Raw genomic sequence first — 14697 nt, forward strand, 5'->3', positions numbered from 1 at the left:
CCTGAAAGGGAGCATGTAAAGCTGTTCAGTACACGGTAGGTCCTTGGGATCATTGCAACGGTTCTCATTCGGCATGTTGTATGGGATGTCGTTGGCTTAGGCTAATACCGACATAGGCACCTGAAATCGATCGCATCAAAATCCGGGGATTGACAGGGGCCGTCTACAAGTAGTAAGTAACGGAGGACGTCATCCATAACTTCGATCATGCCCAGTAAGGAACCGTGAATGGCTGAGCAAATAGAGTTACTAATTCAGAAGGGTGATGACTATTGTAATCTTGGTCGAAAAAGACCCCGAGATTTTAAAAGGCCGGGCACGATCTCGAAATGCACCGCTGGATGATCGGTGGCGATGTTTCGAATTATATTCACAGGATTTCGCTTGCGTATCAATGCATATTCATCTGGTTTCGCGCATTCCTGAAACTTGCAGACATATATTCCTTCGTCCGCCTGCAGCAATTCAACCGCCCTCTAAAAAAATATAGACACCATGGCAGACATTACATCCGGCCCTACCATCCCTATTCCGGAAACCGACTACCTTTCCTACATTTTCGAGGGTCCCTACGATGAAAAGAAAGCATGGCCATCGACAAAGCCTATCCTGGTATCTACTGAGGCGTCAGACCCTTCTTACACCATCGACGACATCAAAGACTTCGTCAAGCGCCTAGGATGCGGTCTTCATCATATCGGAGCACGAGGAAGGCGCGTCATGCTCTATGGCGAGGCAAATATTCATTTCCCCCTCGCCCTCCTGGGAGCAATGGCAGCAGGTTCTGCGTGCGCTGTTATCCCGCCTTCGTCTGTACACCACATCACATTCTATCTGCGACAAATGGAGGCCGGATTCATTCTTTGCAGTCTCAATGACGTAACGCGAGCGCGCGACGCCGCTCGTCAAGTGGGGATCTCTCCGGGGCATATCTTTGTCGTGGATAGATCGGTGTCCGATGTCGGCTTCACCAATGAGCAACAGGTACGGCATTGGAGCTGGCTTCTCAATGTCCCCGGAGGGAGTGAGTACGTCTGGCCACGTCTTCGGGCGGAGAGCAAAGAGGCCGAAGCGATCCTGCTATGTACCTCAGGGTATGTCACCACACTGGCATTTTATCAATGCGCACTGAATGCAAGCTAAACTCGGAGAACTACCACATTAGAACAACAGGAAATCCTAAGCTGGCAGTCCGGACACATTATAACCTCGTTGCCAATGCGGAGTCTGTGTTATACAACCGCAGTCGCGAGTTGAAAAATGTGAGAGATACGCTATTCTGCACTTTCAAATTCTATGGGGTAGGATTCATCACACACGCCGTGCTGCTATCACTTAAAGCACGCACCAGGTCCATTTTCATGCCCACGTTTAACCTGCAAACATGGTTTCTGACAGTACACCGATTCCGTCCTACCTTTTTGATGATTCCAAAGCATGTTTTGAATGAACTGGTGATGTACAAGAATGAAGATAAACCTGATCTTTCCAGTGTGAAGTGTGTTGTCACCGGAGCAGCAACAATTTCTTTGGCATTGCGTAAAGCTTGGGCTGAAAAATATGGACATCCTCTCTTCTCCGTGCTAGGAATGACCGAGTAAGACATCCCGAATACTCTCCAAACTAATCAGCAATTTTCGGAGGCTAACACGAGGAAAGACTTGGATTCGTCACTGGGGAGGAACTTGGCTTACCTCTGAAGAATGATACCGTCGGGAAGCTGCTACCTAACGTACAAGTAAAGATTGTTGACGGCAAAGGCCAATCTCTTGAGCGAGGTCAGCAGGGAGAGCTATGGTATTCGTATCCTGGAACCATGAAATGCTATTGCAACGAACCTGAGAAGACGGCCCTTGCCGTAACGGCGGATGGTTGGCTAAAGTCCGGCGATATTTGCTCTATTGATGCAAAGGGCTATGTGTACGTTGTTGGGCGATCTAAGGTATGCTTTCAGTCCCCCATTCATCCTTGTACATCACTGAATAATTCCGACAGGATATGTTCAAATTGAACGGGTCGGACATCTCTGGTGCGCAAATAGAAGGGGGCATTATACTTCATCCGGATGTGAAGGAGGCTAGTGTTGTTCCTGTCACACTGTCAGTCCACATGTCCACATCAGATCAGTACTCATACTAATGTTTTCTTCTTGATATTTTCAGTCCCGGTGAAGAAGAACCAGCTCCCTACGGGTTCATCGTGAAAAAGCCCGGATCCAAGCTCACCGTCGACGACTTTATGCAGTGGACGGCACAGGAGCTAACCGCAAATATGAAGTTGTACGGCGGTGTCTCATTCATCAGCGCACTTCCTTTATCTACTGTATGTTCTGCAGTGTCTATATCATATATCTGATTTTGTCTGACAAGAGTGACAGTCTGGGAATACGAAGACGGATCAGCAAGCTCTGAAGAAGATGGCACAAGCGAAAGTTGATGCTCGATATCAATCTAAGAAGGATTTTTATATGCGACCAAATAATTAATTAAACAATAAGATCTTCTATTTTGAGTTTTGCAGGCATCCAAGTCAAGGCTACGTATTTACTTCGGGGTTCATAAAAGGTTGCCCGGATAATGAAGTCTTCAAGCATTTTCCTCAATTTCCCCTCCTTCTCTTTGTCTCATTCAGTTAATCATACTCTTGTGCTCCAAGAACCACCACCTCCCTAAACATGCAGACATAGAAGAAGATGACCACGGCAGGAAACATGCCGCATGCTTCGCGGCGGACTCGATCCCAAGCATCCGAGGAATACTATACGTCCGGAAGCATTCGAGTTCCCGGTGATCTGGCCTATAATATCAGTCAGGTTGAAGGAAGAACAAGAACAAGCCATCGATCAAGCGACGACAAAAACCCAGTACACGAAGATGGCTTTTCCAACGAGGCCTTTCGAGCCGGCGGGCCATACCTCTGCACGATGCCGACATCCACCTCCCCCGTTTCTAAAAGTCATCATACGTTCGGGTTTATTGAGAATGAAAAATTCCGACTCGTCGACGAAATCTTTGATCTCCTCTTCAACAGAGGTATTAAGTCTGCCAAGATGGTCGACTTCTTCTATGAGCAGTCTAGACACGAGCCCAAGTCCGAGCCTACTCTAACTCTGAGCGTCTTGGCCACAAAGGAGACTTTCGATGATTTGTGGCTCGATGTAAGCAGGGAAATCTATGACGAAGAGCGTGGCTTCGGGCCTGAAGTATCCTTCCCTGTGCGCACCCAGGATCCAATATGCGCAAAGTGGCCTAGTGCTTTTTTTTTTTTTTTTTTTTTTTGCTCGATCTGGACGCGTTGTGCGGTTGACGAGGTCAGCTCGATTGGGTGTTTTAGAATTGGTACGATTGATAAGCCTGAAGATAATCCACTTACAATCTTTGTAACTGTAAACAGAAACACAGGCCACAATTGGAGAGGTATGAGGGACGAAATAGTCCGCATTCTGGACAGTCATGATTTGTCGATGGTCGCCGTCAAGATACAAGCGGATAAGATCCTTCGAAGAAATCGAGGAAACGCGTTGAGCGATCCGGATGGATTTGTTGCTGACTGGGTCATTTCAGGGCCTGCCCGGGTTGGCCAGAGCCTGGGTAGGCAGGGAGTTCAAGATGGTTCGGGTACATTTGGTGGCTTCCAGGAGCTGAGGTACCCCTCAAGCCAAGATTGGGTAACCTATGGCATTACCTGTTCCCGGTGTGTTCTCCCAGAGGACAATCAGGTCGAAAGTCCGGATGCACACGGTAAGTAATGAACGAATATCCATATATTCTCAGCGCAAGGCTAATGAGTGTAAATACAGTGCTCCAAGAATGGCGCCTAAATGGGTTCGGTCTGGAAAACGAAGTAGCCCGTAATGTGTTGTGCGTCGAACAACCTAGCGCGGCGGATATGCAGCGAACCATTGAGACTTGCGACAAGAATATATAGGAAGTCATCTCAGAGAGGCAGATTGAAATTAACGATGCTGGCGACTTCTTTATGCCAGCAAACGAAAAGAACCCTAACGTCAAGGTCATCCTAGACAACTACCAAGGCATGAAAAGCCGCATGGAGGAGCTCTGGCGCTTGAATAGGCATCACCTGGGTAGTGTTTTTGCTGCCCCGGGGGAGCGTGTCAAAGAATCAGTAACCATGTCTTCAGTTGAGAATCCTGAATGTCATGTCGATTGGGCCTTAATTGATGCCCCAAATCACCGTATTAAGGATAACGAGGTAATCAAATTCATCTGTCTTTCATCATTCAATAGCTGACGCTTTCCAGGTAATGGCATTCGGGCCCAGGGGCGGTTTTCTTTTCAGCGAAGGCAGGAAGCTCTGGGGTCCGTACCAAGGAACCCTTAATCCCGGCCTCACTTTTTATAAATGCGGCCGTGTCACCAAGCACACCGAGGGAAATTATAACGGACTCATGACTGCTCACATTACTCATGATTTGGTAAATGGTATAAAGGTACCAAAGTGCACTTGGGCCTATACAATCACCAATCATTTTCCGGGAGCCATTCTGAGCTCCAGGGGACACTGGTGCTGCTGTTTTTGATCTCATAGGATCCATGGTTGGTCTGTTATTTGCCGGTAATGAGAGGTCTCGGGTGTCGTACTTCACCCACGTTGACGACCTATTTGATAATCTCAAGCAAATAACCAAAGCGGCTAAGATTAAAATAATAGTCACCCTTTAATAAGGAAGAGCTAAAGCGTTCTCTATCGCTATCTAACAAGTAAGACTACGGTGAGGGCTTGAGGTAGATTCTCATTCAAGGATCTAAACTGGACTAGTGGTCTTACATTGCTGGGATATTCCAATCAATTACAAATTTGTCTGCTCCAATCATTGTGATATTACTAGCGCAATGCTTACTGATAAAGAATTTGATGAAGGAATTCTTGATTGAAAATTCTCAGAAAGTCAATATATTATTATATTATCGAGGTTAGATTAAATGCTCAAACAATCCGTCTATACTATAATTACATGTCAATAGCTCTCATGCATGCCTCAGAAACCTCAGAACCCATATGCCGCGAATGCAAAGATAAAACAAAAACCAGAAATGCAACAAATGAAAGGACTTTTCTATAGATAATAAAGCAGAATGTCCTCGTCGCGCGAAATAAGACTTACTAGAAGTCTCAAAAAACCGAACGGTGCAATATAGATATACAAGACAAAGGAAATGTGTAGGAATGACAAGTCGAGTATAATACAAAGGAAAAAAGAAAAATAAACGAGTGTCTTAGGTCTTGGTGTCATGCGAGGAACTCATTAGTAGGAACTCATTAATATCCAGTAGAATACACAGGCGCCGCGTGCGCCTGAGCTGGGTGTCCCCAGTACCCAGCCTGCGTTGATGGCGCCGTTGTCGGGACAAGGAACGGCTGGCTGAAATAGTCCGGCATACATGAGGTAGCACCCGGGTGCGACTCGTCTTTGGAAGTTACGTATGCAGCACTGGCGTGGGCACCGGCGGACATCATGGAAGAAGCCATCTCGGGCGAATAGGACGGGTGTGTCTGCGCAGGACTCCGGGGGCCGTTAGACGGGCAGGACGAGGAGGGAGTGAGAGGAAGGCAGTACTCTGAGCTGCCATCATCCGAGGTGCCGCGCATGGCTGGGACCTTTGGCAGGGTGGTGGGAATCGAGGAGAGTGCGTCGTGATGGTCTGTGGATTGGAAGTCGTGTTGGTCGAGTTCGAAGCTGGCTTCAGGGAGGTGGACGTGGGAGACGTGGAGGATTGTATCGGCGCCTGGGTCACTGTTAGCGTCGAATATAGGGGAGAAGAGTAGCTAGTAACATACCAATATCACCAGCCAAATAGTGCTCTTCCATCTGTCTAACGTAGTAGATCTCGTCCAGGACATCCAGGCGCTCAGAAGGCGAGATTTGGCGTCGCACATCTTGACCAGCCTCTTTGAGCTTCTCTGCGGTGATATCGTGGCTGTTCCTCAATTCGCAAAGGATGTGGATAAGAAGACGGACTCGTTCTGTTGTGAAAGTAGATGTTAGCAAAAATGCCTTCCTTCCTGTTTGGGTTAGACTAACCAGGCTTGGGCAGGTGATCAGGCTCCTTGTGGGTGACACCCGTCGGCCACCACCTTGGCTTTGTCAACTCCGGGTCAACACGCTGCGATGTTCCTCCAACATTCTTCCGTCCATTATAAGGGTGGTTGACCTGCTTGCGCGGCTCAACCAGCTTGATCCATGCCTTGGCAATCATTCTGCAGTTGAGCTGCTGGAAGTTGTCGAACGCCTTCTCGTAGTACCGTCTCAGGATGTCGTGATCTCCCACACGCAGCGCGGTGCGGCGGATGGTGGGACAAGGGGAGGCTGATGCGGAATCAGAGTCGCGACGTCTCTGGCGCTTGCTGCGTTGCGACTGCCATTCGCAGGGAATGAGACCGTCTCGCTTTGTTCGAGAATGGTGGTACCAGGCGAGGGAAGTTGAGCTAGGGAGAATGCCGTCCTGGGTTGGCATCATTGAGTCTGTCATCATCACGGTTAGTATCTTCCCTCTAGTGGGGTTGTCCCTTGGGATATTCACTCACTTGAATAACCCTGCAGGCCATATGGACCTCCCGTCATGGAACGCAAAAACCGCCCTCGAACATCCTGGGTGAAAATGGCCTTTTCTGAACCCTCAATCGAAGGGGAAACCCCGACACCAAGCTTTCCGTCGCCGTCCATATACAAAATAGCATAATGCGAATACGGGATGTTCAGCATTGTTGGCTGGGTTGTTGCGATTTGCTGCTACAATAACGGTTATCAGCACCAGTGATTCTGATAGAAGCCGGATCCATCATGCTTACCGATGATCTCGAGGCCATCCCATCATCATACGACAATGACTGGTGAGGCATCTCGGGCCCCGTTGTCACGGCGGCATATGCTGGGTTCATGGTGTTTGTTCCGCACAACTTGGTACGAGACGTGCAAATAGAGTATAAATAAGGCAATGAATAAGATCAATATGAAATGAAAAGGTGCTGATTGTGATACAGATAGCTGGTCTTATATCCGAAGTATAGGTCACGAGAGTTCGACACTGGATGCGATGGTCAAATTTATCTGAGGAAGCAAGTGAAGAGATATAAGAGAATGATGACCCGAAGGAATGGAACCGGAGGAGCACCCATCATATATCAGATTCTGGCCATGAGGAAAAAGAAAGCTGCATAATCTATTCAGGGGATCAAGAGAAAAAAAAAAAAAAAAAAAAAAAGTACGGTCCAGCGAGCCGTCAGGGATCTGAGGTGTTCTGACACTTGCACACCCACATGACATGCGAATCCATAGTCTTGTGTCTGGTACGGTATGCGGTATGGCTAATGTACGGAAAACAAATACATGCAGGATTGAGGAGCAAAACGCCATCTAGATGGGTCCGCACCTACATTATGCATGAATAGTCATTACTATTACGGGCGTTGGTACTCCTCGTCTTGGGCCGGATTTACGTCTCCGACCCACGTCGACCCTCCCAAGGCACCTTTTGCATGATGACAGAAACCCAATTTTGCCGCTTGTTGCCAGATCAATACGATGACTGGCTAGTCCAACAGGGGAAGGTTAAAACACCGGGACCTACAGACGACTGCCAGGGACCCCCGCCGGGGAATCCACCCCATATTCGATGGGTGAGTGATGACAAAAAGTGAGCATCATTCCGTACTCTGTATTCCACACTTCTCAAGTACTGTTTGAGGATCAGTATGATAACGGCTAATGCGAAAAAACAATAACAATAAAGCCTGTTAGAATCACTTTGCGCGTTGCGTGGCGTGGAGACAGCGAGAGCGAATCGCATAAGCTTGTTAAGAAACGAAAAAGCAAAAGGCAAATACCTTGCCCCATGTGTTTGACATCCTTGTCGTCCTTGTCGCTTTCTGAGGTCATGCAGGCAAAGTGATGATTACATGTCCAAGAACCGGATGCCCACAGGTTAGAGATGCCCTGATCGGCAGAAGCCCTTACCCCTCAAGATTAACAAGGACTCCGCAGTATTCAGCGACGCCTCTCGCTTAGTTAGCTCTCACCGGATAAAAGAGGGTGCTTTGACCGATATACGCATTCGTTTTTCGTGTGCTACGTGGACACGGCTCGGGGCCTTTGGGCAGCGGAGTACGACAACAACACGACTGGAAACTGCAGTCCTAGTCTAAACAGGCGGAAATGAATTGTCTTGATCCGTTCCTGGTGCTGTCCAATCAGTTAATCCATGCATGAAAGAAAGAAAGAAAGAACTTTCTATTGCTCTCCACTTCTTCTACGTCGCAAAAGAAAACAATAGAGATCTTTCAAACGGATCTGACTCTAGCTGACCAGCAAGCGACCTGATTTGTCACCCGAGCTGATTAGTTAGTGGGGAATCTTCCGGTTTGGGAGAATATTAGGACTATACTCGTCAACAATCGCATCTCCTGGATGATGATAGTTCGATGCACCTCGTATCTAGCCTCTCTATTGGTACATCTGTTACATCTGTGTTACCGGAAATGGTGATCGACCACTCGTTTGAATACGGAGTACGGAATATGGCAAGAAAGAAAACGGGCTATGCCGTACTTTGGTGGACCGCTTCGGTTTCTAAAAACACAACAGGAAATTGCCTACGCCAGTAGGATCGACCCCCCTCTCCAGATCGACAAGGGCCTTGGCTTCCTGTGATGATGCTCTTCTTCAACTGACGCGAAATTACGGAGAGAGGGTGTAGACAGTTAACCTCAGGGCCACTAACCGCCGATCCTTTAGCGTTTAGACGGGGAAAGACCGCCTGGTGGCCTCACTATGATAGTGCCCGTTCTCTTGTCTTCTCTTCTCTTCGCATTCACGACTCACACAAGAGATTCTGGACTCTTGGCCGGCCTTTGGCTGACTAGCGTACAGCATAACGGTTGTTGCATGGTATCGACACAATAGTCTTGTTTCTTCCAGCTCAATGAGGCTATGAGACTATGAGATGGCGGTGGTGACCCCATACCTCCACCGGCAATGATCATCAACGGAGGATCCATTTGACATGGATCATCATCTATCGACAGTTGAGCGACAGCGGCCACTAAATCAATTTTGACAGTGCGGTGCCAACAGCCAAAAAGGGACAACGCATACAGAGTACCCCGTACATCAACTGCTGTTTTGGCAGGCTCACCGTTGTCTATTCTGGCGGTGACAATACTACAGTGCAGGAACACTACAGGCCAACTCAGCACTGCACACGCTAAAAACGTTCATTTCCCGCGGGCGATAAGATGGCGACAGAGTAAAACGCCGGCAAAGAGCTAAAAGGGTAAAAAAAGATACATAGACAGTGAGACGCGATATATCTAGTCCCCCTTACATTTTTGCGGGGGAATTAGATTTTCTTTTTCTCAATTTTGCCTTCGGGATCCTTCCCCTTCGAACCTTCTCCGAATTCCGGTCAAATGAGCTGTCAACTCCAAAAGACCCATCGACATACGACGCACTTGCAGCACCGATACTTCCCACAGACTTTATGCATGTGGCTTGCATGACTAAATCCAAGCGGCGGCGGAGTATCGGTGGATGACGATGGGGTCGAAAACAAAAAAAAAAAAAAAAAAAAAAAAAGAAAGAAACGAAATAACGGCCCCCAGTTAGCGCGCGGCGGAATCATTGGCGCGTTCAACACGCAACAAGACCCTTGTCCTTAATACGAATTAGTCTGGCGAGAAAAGGGGGGAACAAACGGGATCTCGCGATCTGACTGGCGAAGAATCATATATCGAAAACCGTATCGCGCAAGTCCGAGGTCATCTGCAGCCATCAAACTCAACTCGCGACGGAATCCACTTTGCAATTGATACTTTGGATACAGAGCACCTGTCACTGAATCCCAGGTGATTGGTCCATGGGAGTGATGAAGTATCACCCCAGCCGACACAGATCCGTTAATTCTGTTTGCATTCTGCGGCATAGTGCATTCGTCTGCTACACCGAGTATCTGACCTCTCAACTCGAGGATCACGATCTACCGCTACAGGGTATACGATAATTATGCATTTTTATTGAATTTGACCGCGATTAAGGTAATTGTGGTCAATCTATAGATCCGCTTCTCAGAAACAAAGATACGGAATCCTGTACTGCCTCTCTCGGACAATACAAATGGGGAACGATTTCAAATCAACCTGTTGACAAAATCCTGGTGCCTCATGAATTTGACTGGCTCAGTTTCTGACTGACAAAAGCAATTATGTACGAAAGCTGTTGCATCAAGGAAGGTCCACTTTGGAGTCCCAGAATAGCAGCAGCCGGTCCCCGATGCGCGCAATGGTCGATAACAGGGCTGACCTTCCTCTATACGGAGTCGATTGCATTGTGACCGATTTCGAGCGTCAGCCATAGGCCCACCGGCTCTCCTACTCTTTGGGGTTCTGTGATCTTCGTTTACTGCAGAAGTCTATCATTTTCAGTCACGGCTGAAGCATTGGTGGCTGTTCTAGCTGTTTCACCAGAGCTGGAGATTCGCCACTTATTGAGACTGAATCATGTTGGCGTAGCTAACAATTGATGACGAATAAGGTGGCCAGCTGAGGCGCCTGTTGGCTACTCCATACTCTACAGCCATCGCCTATTCCTTATGGAATGCAGTGTATTCCTTCTGTTCAGACTATACTTCGTAGAGCACACCTCTCTTCCCTTCCAAATCATCGCATAATGTCCGATCAATCCCAATACCACTGTACTCAGTACATTATTGAACCCATCAGTCTGGTTCGGTTCCTTCGCATCTGCTCGGTCAAGCATGACACCGTACTCTTTCCCGGCTTTGAGCGGTCAAATCCAGCCACCCAGGTACTCGTACTCTGTACAGAGCTCTTTTTCAAGAAGTACGAGCATATCCCTGGATCCCCCAAAACATAAATGACTAATTCCATGACAGAACGAACTATTGAATCCAGATTGGTATGAAACTGCAGAATGCATCCTCGTACAATGCACTCAGATTCGGTCCAGATCCGAACCCAGATCTTCCTACGAACCAAACCATTCCGCACTCCGTATCAGACTTCAATCATACCCAGGAAAAAGAAACAGGACTCAATTGCGGCGTATATGTCCCACCTATCCCATTCACTACTGGAAATTTTTTCCGCAGAGTAGCCGTATGGCTGAATACGATCAACACTACAGCATACTATGGATTTCTGCATGTTCGTAAGATGCGAGATGCTGTTGATCAAAATGCGGCAAGTTCCCTTCCCCGAGCCGGGGCGGAAGGTTTTCCCCGTTCCTGGTTATGTATGAGGGAGATGTACGCTGTGCAGAGGATATGTATGTGTCTGCGGTGTGCTTGCGTCCGTGGAGGGGGGTATGCCACGTACCGCGTAGATTGTATCTTAGTGTACTCCGTATCTTAGATAGGCAGGTACATGTACTTGTACATGGCAGATGCAGAGAGATATGATTTGTCTGCATTTGCAATGCTTTACCGTTACACCAGTGCTGCAAATGCTCACTGGTTGAGGTGCATTGTACACCGTACTTCGGTCCTTATTCTCTCAAAGGCACTATTCGGTCTGGACTTTTCTGCTCGCCCATGTGCACGTACTACTATGTACACTACTGTATGCATGCATTATTTGTAATAGAACGCATTATTGTCAATATGTTCGTGGGGGTTTGGTTGAGTGTCGGATATGGTCACATCGTCACATGAGACAGCTCAGTTTGTCAGCTCAGTTCGTTGATGCTGATACTGAGGCTCTATTGAGGTTGCTGTCGGCAGTTATTCGGTATAGATAGAATATGACGTACAGCGTATAAGAAAGGGAAAATTCGAAATAATAGCTGCATACTGGTGTTATTAGGGGCTACCTTATGGTGCCATAATCTCTTGAATGGCGTGAATTGCATTTGTAGACATTTTGATACTAGTGTCAATGAGCTGTGAACAGGTCGTAGTCTGGTCAAAGTACATAGATTCCCTAACTACATGGGTTTTGGATTGAGTTGACTGAGGGGGTTGCTTGACGTTGATATATATCTGTCAGTAATGCGAATAAGATATATATCCATGGAGACCACGATCTCAATCAGAATCAAAAGAGAATAATCAAATTGCTCAAGGTATAAAACCGAACTCGTTACCATTCCATGGTCTCATTGCAAAGCGAATAACTTTCCCGAGTAGGGCTAATGCAAGAAAGATAAAACCACTACTAATCTACAAACCGCATATTAAGAAAGAAAAAGAGACTCCATGACACTATCAACATAAACAACCGAGAGCTCATTGATACTTGCGCAGCTGTGGTAGAGAAAAAAAAAAAAAAAAAAGGTTAGCACATGATCTATAACCATGAATCATGATAGTAAAGGGAAAACTCACATCAAGCGTCAAAGACTTGCTACTATTCTCCGCCTGATCACGGTAAACACCAACCAGCGCCTCACTGTTCTGGAACAACCCCGTCTTCAAACTAATCACGATGAACTGCATACCAGGCGCAGCGTGGTCGTGGATGTAGTTCGCGATACGGGCGACGTTGGTGTTGTCCAGAGCAGCGTCGACTTCATCAAGCACGAAGAAGGGGGATGGCTGGTAGGAGTGGATTGCGAAGAGTAGGGCGAGAGCGGCCATTGTCTTTTCGCCTCCGGAGAGGTGCTCCATGTCGCGGAATCGTTTGAGGGGTGGCATGGCGTGGTATTTGATACCGTCGAGGTAGGGCTCGTCGGAGTCTTCGATGTCCAGGTACCTATATCATTATTAGACGTTTCTTCGTGAGAGGTGAAGATAATGGGCGACTTACGCTTGTCCACCCAACGGGTAATTGGAACTCCGCGTCAACTCCCGGTAGATAGGGCCGATCTGCTCAGAAATATGCGTAAAGGCTTTGTTGAACAGATCTGAACGCTTGCGCATAACCTCTTCGAAGTCATCCTTCGCCTTGCGCGAGTGTTTCCGAGAATCTTCAAAATCCTTTTCAGTACCCCGAAGTTTGTTCTCGACGCTCTCGAGACGCTCCATTGCGCGGGTGTTCGGTGCCATCTTATCGAGGTCGCTGTTAAGTGTCCTGACCTTCTCCAGCAGCTCCTCTTCGAGCTTCTCATCGGATTCCTATTTTTGTATAAGCATGGATTTTCTATGGGAGATTTCTTTGACTTATCACTTACCTCCTTGAGGGAGTCTCCTAGAGAGTCAAAGTCAACTTCAACACCGTAGTCTTGCACGATAGCCTGACCACTGCCAGTGGCATCCTCGTCAACGTCCATGGCATCCGGATCAGCCGTCTGGACGAGTTCATCAATGGGAAGATGGTCGAGTGAGTTGGAGCTCTCAGCCAGAGGAATGTCGATATCTTCAAGCTTGCAACGCCGGAGAAGAGTGTAACGGCTTGACGAATTCCGTTGCACCTCAGCCTCTAGACCGCTAATATTCTTCAAGGACCCTTCGACGTTCTTGCTGCGCTTCTGGAGTTCCCGTCGTTGCTGGTTAAGGTTCTCTGCCGATTGTCCATACACCTCTTTTTGCTCTCCCAGACGTTCGCGGAGGATCTCAAGCTCAGCCTCGAATTCATCGAGCTGGTTGCGGATATTTTGCTGTTCGGCCTTGAGTTCCTCGATCAGGCCCTCGTCACGCTGGTGCTGTGCTTCGAGACCGCTGATACGGTCAACTGTAGCTTGCAGACGCTGCTTCTCGAAGCTGAGCTGGTTCTCGATTCGGCTCTTTTGTGTTGTGAACTCGAGTTTCTTCTGAGAAGCCTCTTCCTGCAGCGAACCTTGTTGTGCTTCGTATTCACGGATGTTATCGTAGCCCAGGCGCTTGCAGAACTTGCGGTAGATGTCATCCTCGACACCGCTGACCGAATCTTGCGTCTCTGTGATCGACTGATCCAGTTCGTCCAGCGTTTCCTTTCGCTCCGCGTACTTCGGCCGAAGGTCTTCGAGCTGGCGCTTGACGAAGTCAAACTCGCTGTGCTTGCTCTTGAGATTCTTCCCCAAGGCCTTCAGTTCATCGCGAGCATAAGCGAGACGCTGTTCAAGACCAACCAATTCGCCTTGCAGAGTCTCCTCTTCGGTACCCCTGCGGTGGCCCTTGGGCAGGTTGGAAAGGTCTGCCATGAGCTTGTCCTTGAGCTTGTGAAGGTTCTCCACTTCCGAGTCCTCCCAGCGCTTGGAGCTTTGCTGAGGACCGCGACCACCAGTCATCAGACCACCCTTGTGAATTACTGTGCCATCGAGAGTGACTGTCTTGGCATCCAGGTTTCTTTCGTAGCAGAGGTACTTAGCTGTCGCGAGGTCATCGCAAACCACGGCGTTTCCGCAAGCATAGATGATAGCGCGGGAAACAGAGTCTTCGTAGTCTACTGTCTCGATTGCAGGACGCATTCCACGGTGCACACCCTTGAGGTTGGAGTTGAAGGCCTTCACCTGGATCGTCTCGAGCGGAATGAAAGTCGCCTGTCCGGCTCTCTGGTCACGGAGGTGCTGAATACACTCCTTGGCAGTCTTCTCATTGTCGACAACGATGGCATCGAAGTGTCGTCCGAGGACCGTACTGACAGCTTCGTTATACTTCTTCTGCTTGGGTTTGCAAAGATCACTGACTCGACCCTTGACACTCGGGAAGATGCGCTTCAGTGTCGAGATCAACTCCCTTGTCCGGATCTCCTTTTCAGACTGCTTCCTGCCGTCATCAGCTTCGAGCAGCTTCTTCAAGACAACCTGGA

General features: G+C 48.2%; 5 protein-coding genes across 5 annotated transcripts; 3 read left to right on the top strand and 2 right to left on the bottom strand.

The window, feature by feature from the left end:
* Positions 1–495: 495 nt before the first annotated feature.
* On the top strand, positions 496–2485 carry ASPGLDRAFT_29431 (uncharacterized protein; the record flags this gene model as incomplete). Its single annotated transcript, XM_022543853.1, has 6 exons — positions 496–1094; positions 1166–1597; positions 1660–1942; positions 1996–2099; positions 2163–2322; positions 2378–2485. The coding sequence occupies 6 exons, from the start codon at positions 496–498 to the stop codon at positions 2483–2485; spliced, it is 1686 nt and encodes a 561-aa protein (XP_022396576.1).
* A 207-nt stretch (positions 2486–2692) lies between these two features.
* ASPGLDRAFT_29432 (uncharacterized protein) lies at positions 2693–4682 on the top strand (the record flags this gene model as incomplete). Its single annotated transcript, XM_022543854.1, has 6 exons — positions 2693–3338; positions 3402–3740; positions 3800–3855; positions 3928–4212; positions 4262–4442; positions 4549–4682. 6 exons carry the CDS (start codon positions 2693–2695, stop codon positions 4680–4682), a joined length of 1641 nt encoding a protein of 546 aa, XP_022396577.1.
* Positions 4683–4900: 218 nt separating this feature from the next.
* Positions 4901–7141, bottom strand: ASPGLDRAFT_52107 (DUF2841 domain-containing protein). Its single transcript, XM_022547673.1, has 5 exons — positions 6811–7141; positions 6547–6748; positions 6044–6484; positions 5800–5985; positions 4901–5747 (listed from the first exon to the last, which is right to left on the bottom strand). Exons 1-5 carry the CDS (start codon positions 6898–6900, stop codon positions 5281–5283), a joined length of 1386 nt encoding a protein of 461 aa, XP_022396578.1. The 5' UTR covers positions 6901–7141; the 3' UTR covers positions 4901–5280.
* Positions 7142–10623: 3482 nt separating this feature from the next.
* On the top strand, positions 10624–11433 carry ASPGLDRAFT_918833 (uncharacterized protein). Its single transcript, XM_022550511.1, has 2 exons — positions 10624–10854; positions 10908–11433. The coding sequence occupies exon 2, from the start codon at positions 10933–10935 to the stop codon at positions 11383–11385; it is 453 nt and encodes a 150-aa protein (XP_022396579.1). The 5' UTR covers positions 10624–10854; positions 10908–10932; the 3' UTR covers positions 11386–11433.
* Positions 11434–12445: 1012 nt separating this feature from the next.
* ASPGLDRAFT_919041 (uncharacterized protein) lies at positions 12446–14507 on the bottom strand. The gene is made up of 3 exons (XM_022550512.1): positions 14492–14507; positions 13142–14436; positions 12446–13085 (listed from the first exon to the last, which is right to left on the bottom strand). The coding sequence occupies exons 2-3, from the start codon at positions 14354–14356 to the stop codon at positions 12774–12776; spliced, it is 1527 nt and encodes a 508-aa protein (XP_022396580.1). The 5' UTR covers positions 14357–14436; positions 14492–14507; the 3' UTR covers positions 12446–12773.
* Between the last annotated feature and the right edge of the window lie 190 nt (positions 14508–14697).

Source organism: Aspergillus glaucus (assembly GCF_001890805.1).
Source record: "Aspergillus glaucus CBS 516.65 unplaced genomic scaffold ASPGLscaffold_27, whole genome shotgun sequence".
NCBI classification, from domain to species: Eukaryota; Fungi; Ascomycota; class Eurotiomycetes; order Eurotiales; family Aspergillaceae; genus Aspergillus; species Aspergillus glaucus.

Excerpts from the sequence above, each read along its gene's own strand:
- ASPGLDRAFT_919041 (XM_022550512.1), bottom strand. The coding sequence starts at position 14,356 with ATGCGTCCTGCAATCGAGACAGTAGACTACGAAGACTCTGTTTCCCGC. Across the intron at positions 13,086-13,141 it reads TAGGAGACTCCCTCAAGGAG|GAATCCGATGAGAAGCTCGA; the intron begins GTAAGTGATAAG and ends ATACAAAAATAG.
- ASPGLDRAFT_918833 (XM_022550511.1), top strand. The coding sequence starts at position 10,933 with ATGAAACTGCAGAATGCATCCTCGTACAATGCACTCAGATTCGGTCCA.
- ASPGLDRAFT_52107 (XM_022547673.1), bottom strand. The coding sequence starts at position 6,900 with ATGAACCCAGCATATGCCGCCGTGACAACGGGGCCCGAGATGCCTCAC. Across the intron at positions 5,986-6,043 it reads TGATCACCTGCCCAAGCCTG|AACGAGTCCGTCTTCTTATC; the intron begins GTTAGTCTAACC and ends CTTTCACAACAG. Across the intron at positions 5,748-5,799 it reads CTATTTGGCTGGTGATATTG|GCGCCGATACAATCCTCCAC; the intron begins GTATGTTACTAG and ends ACAGTGACCCAG.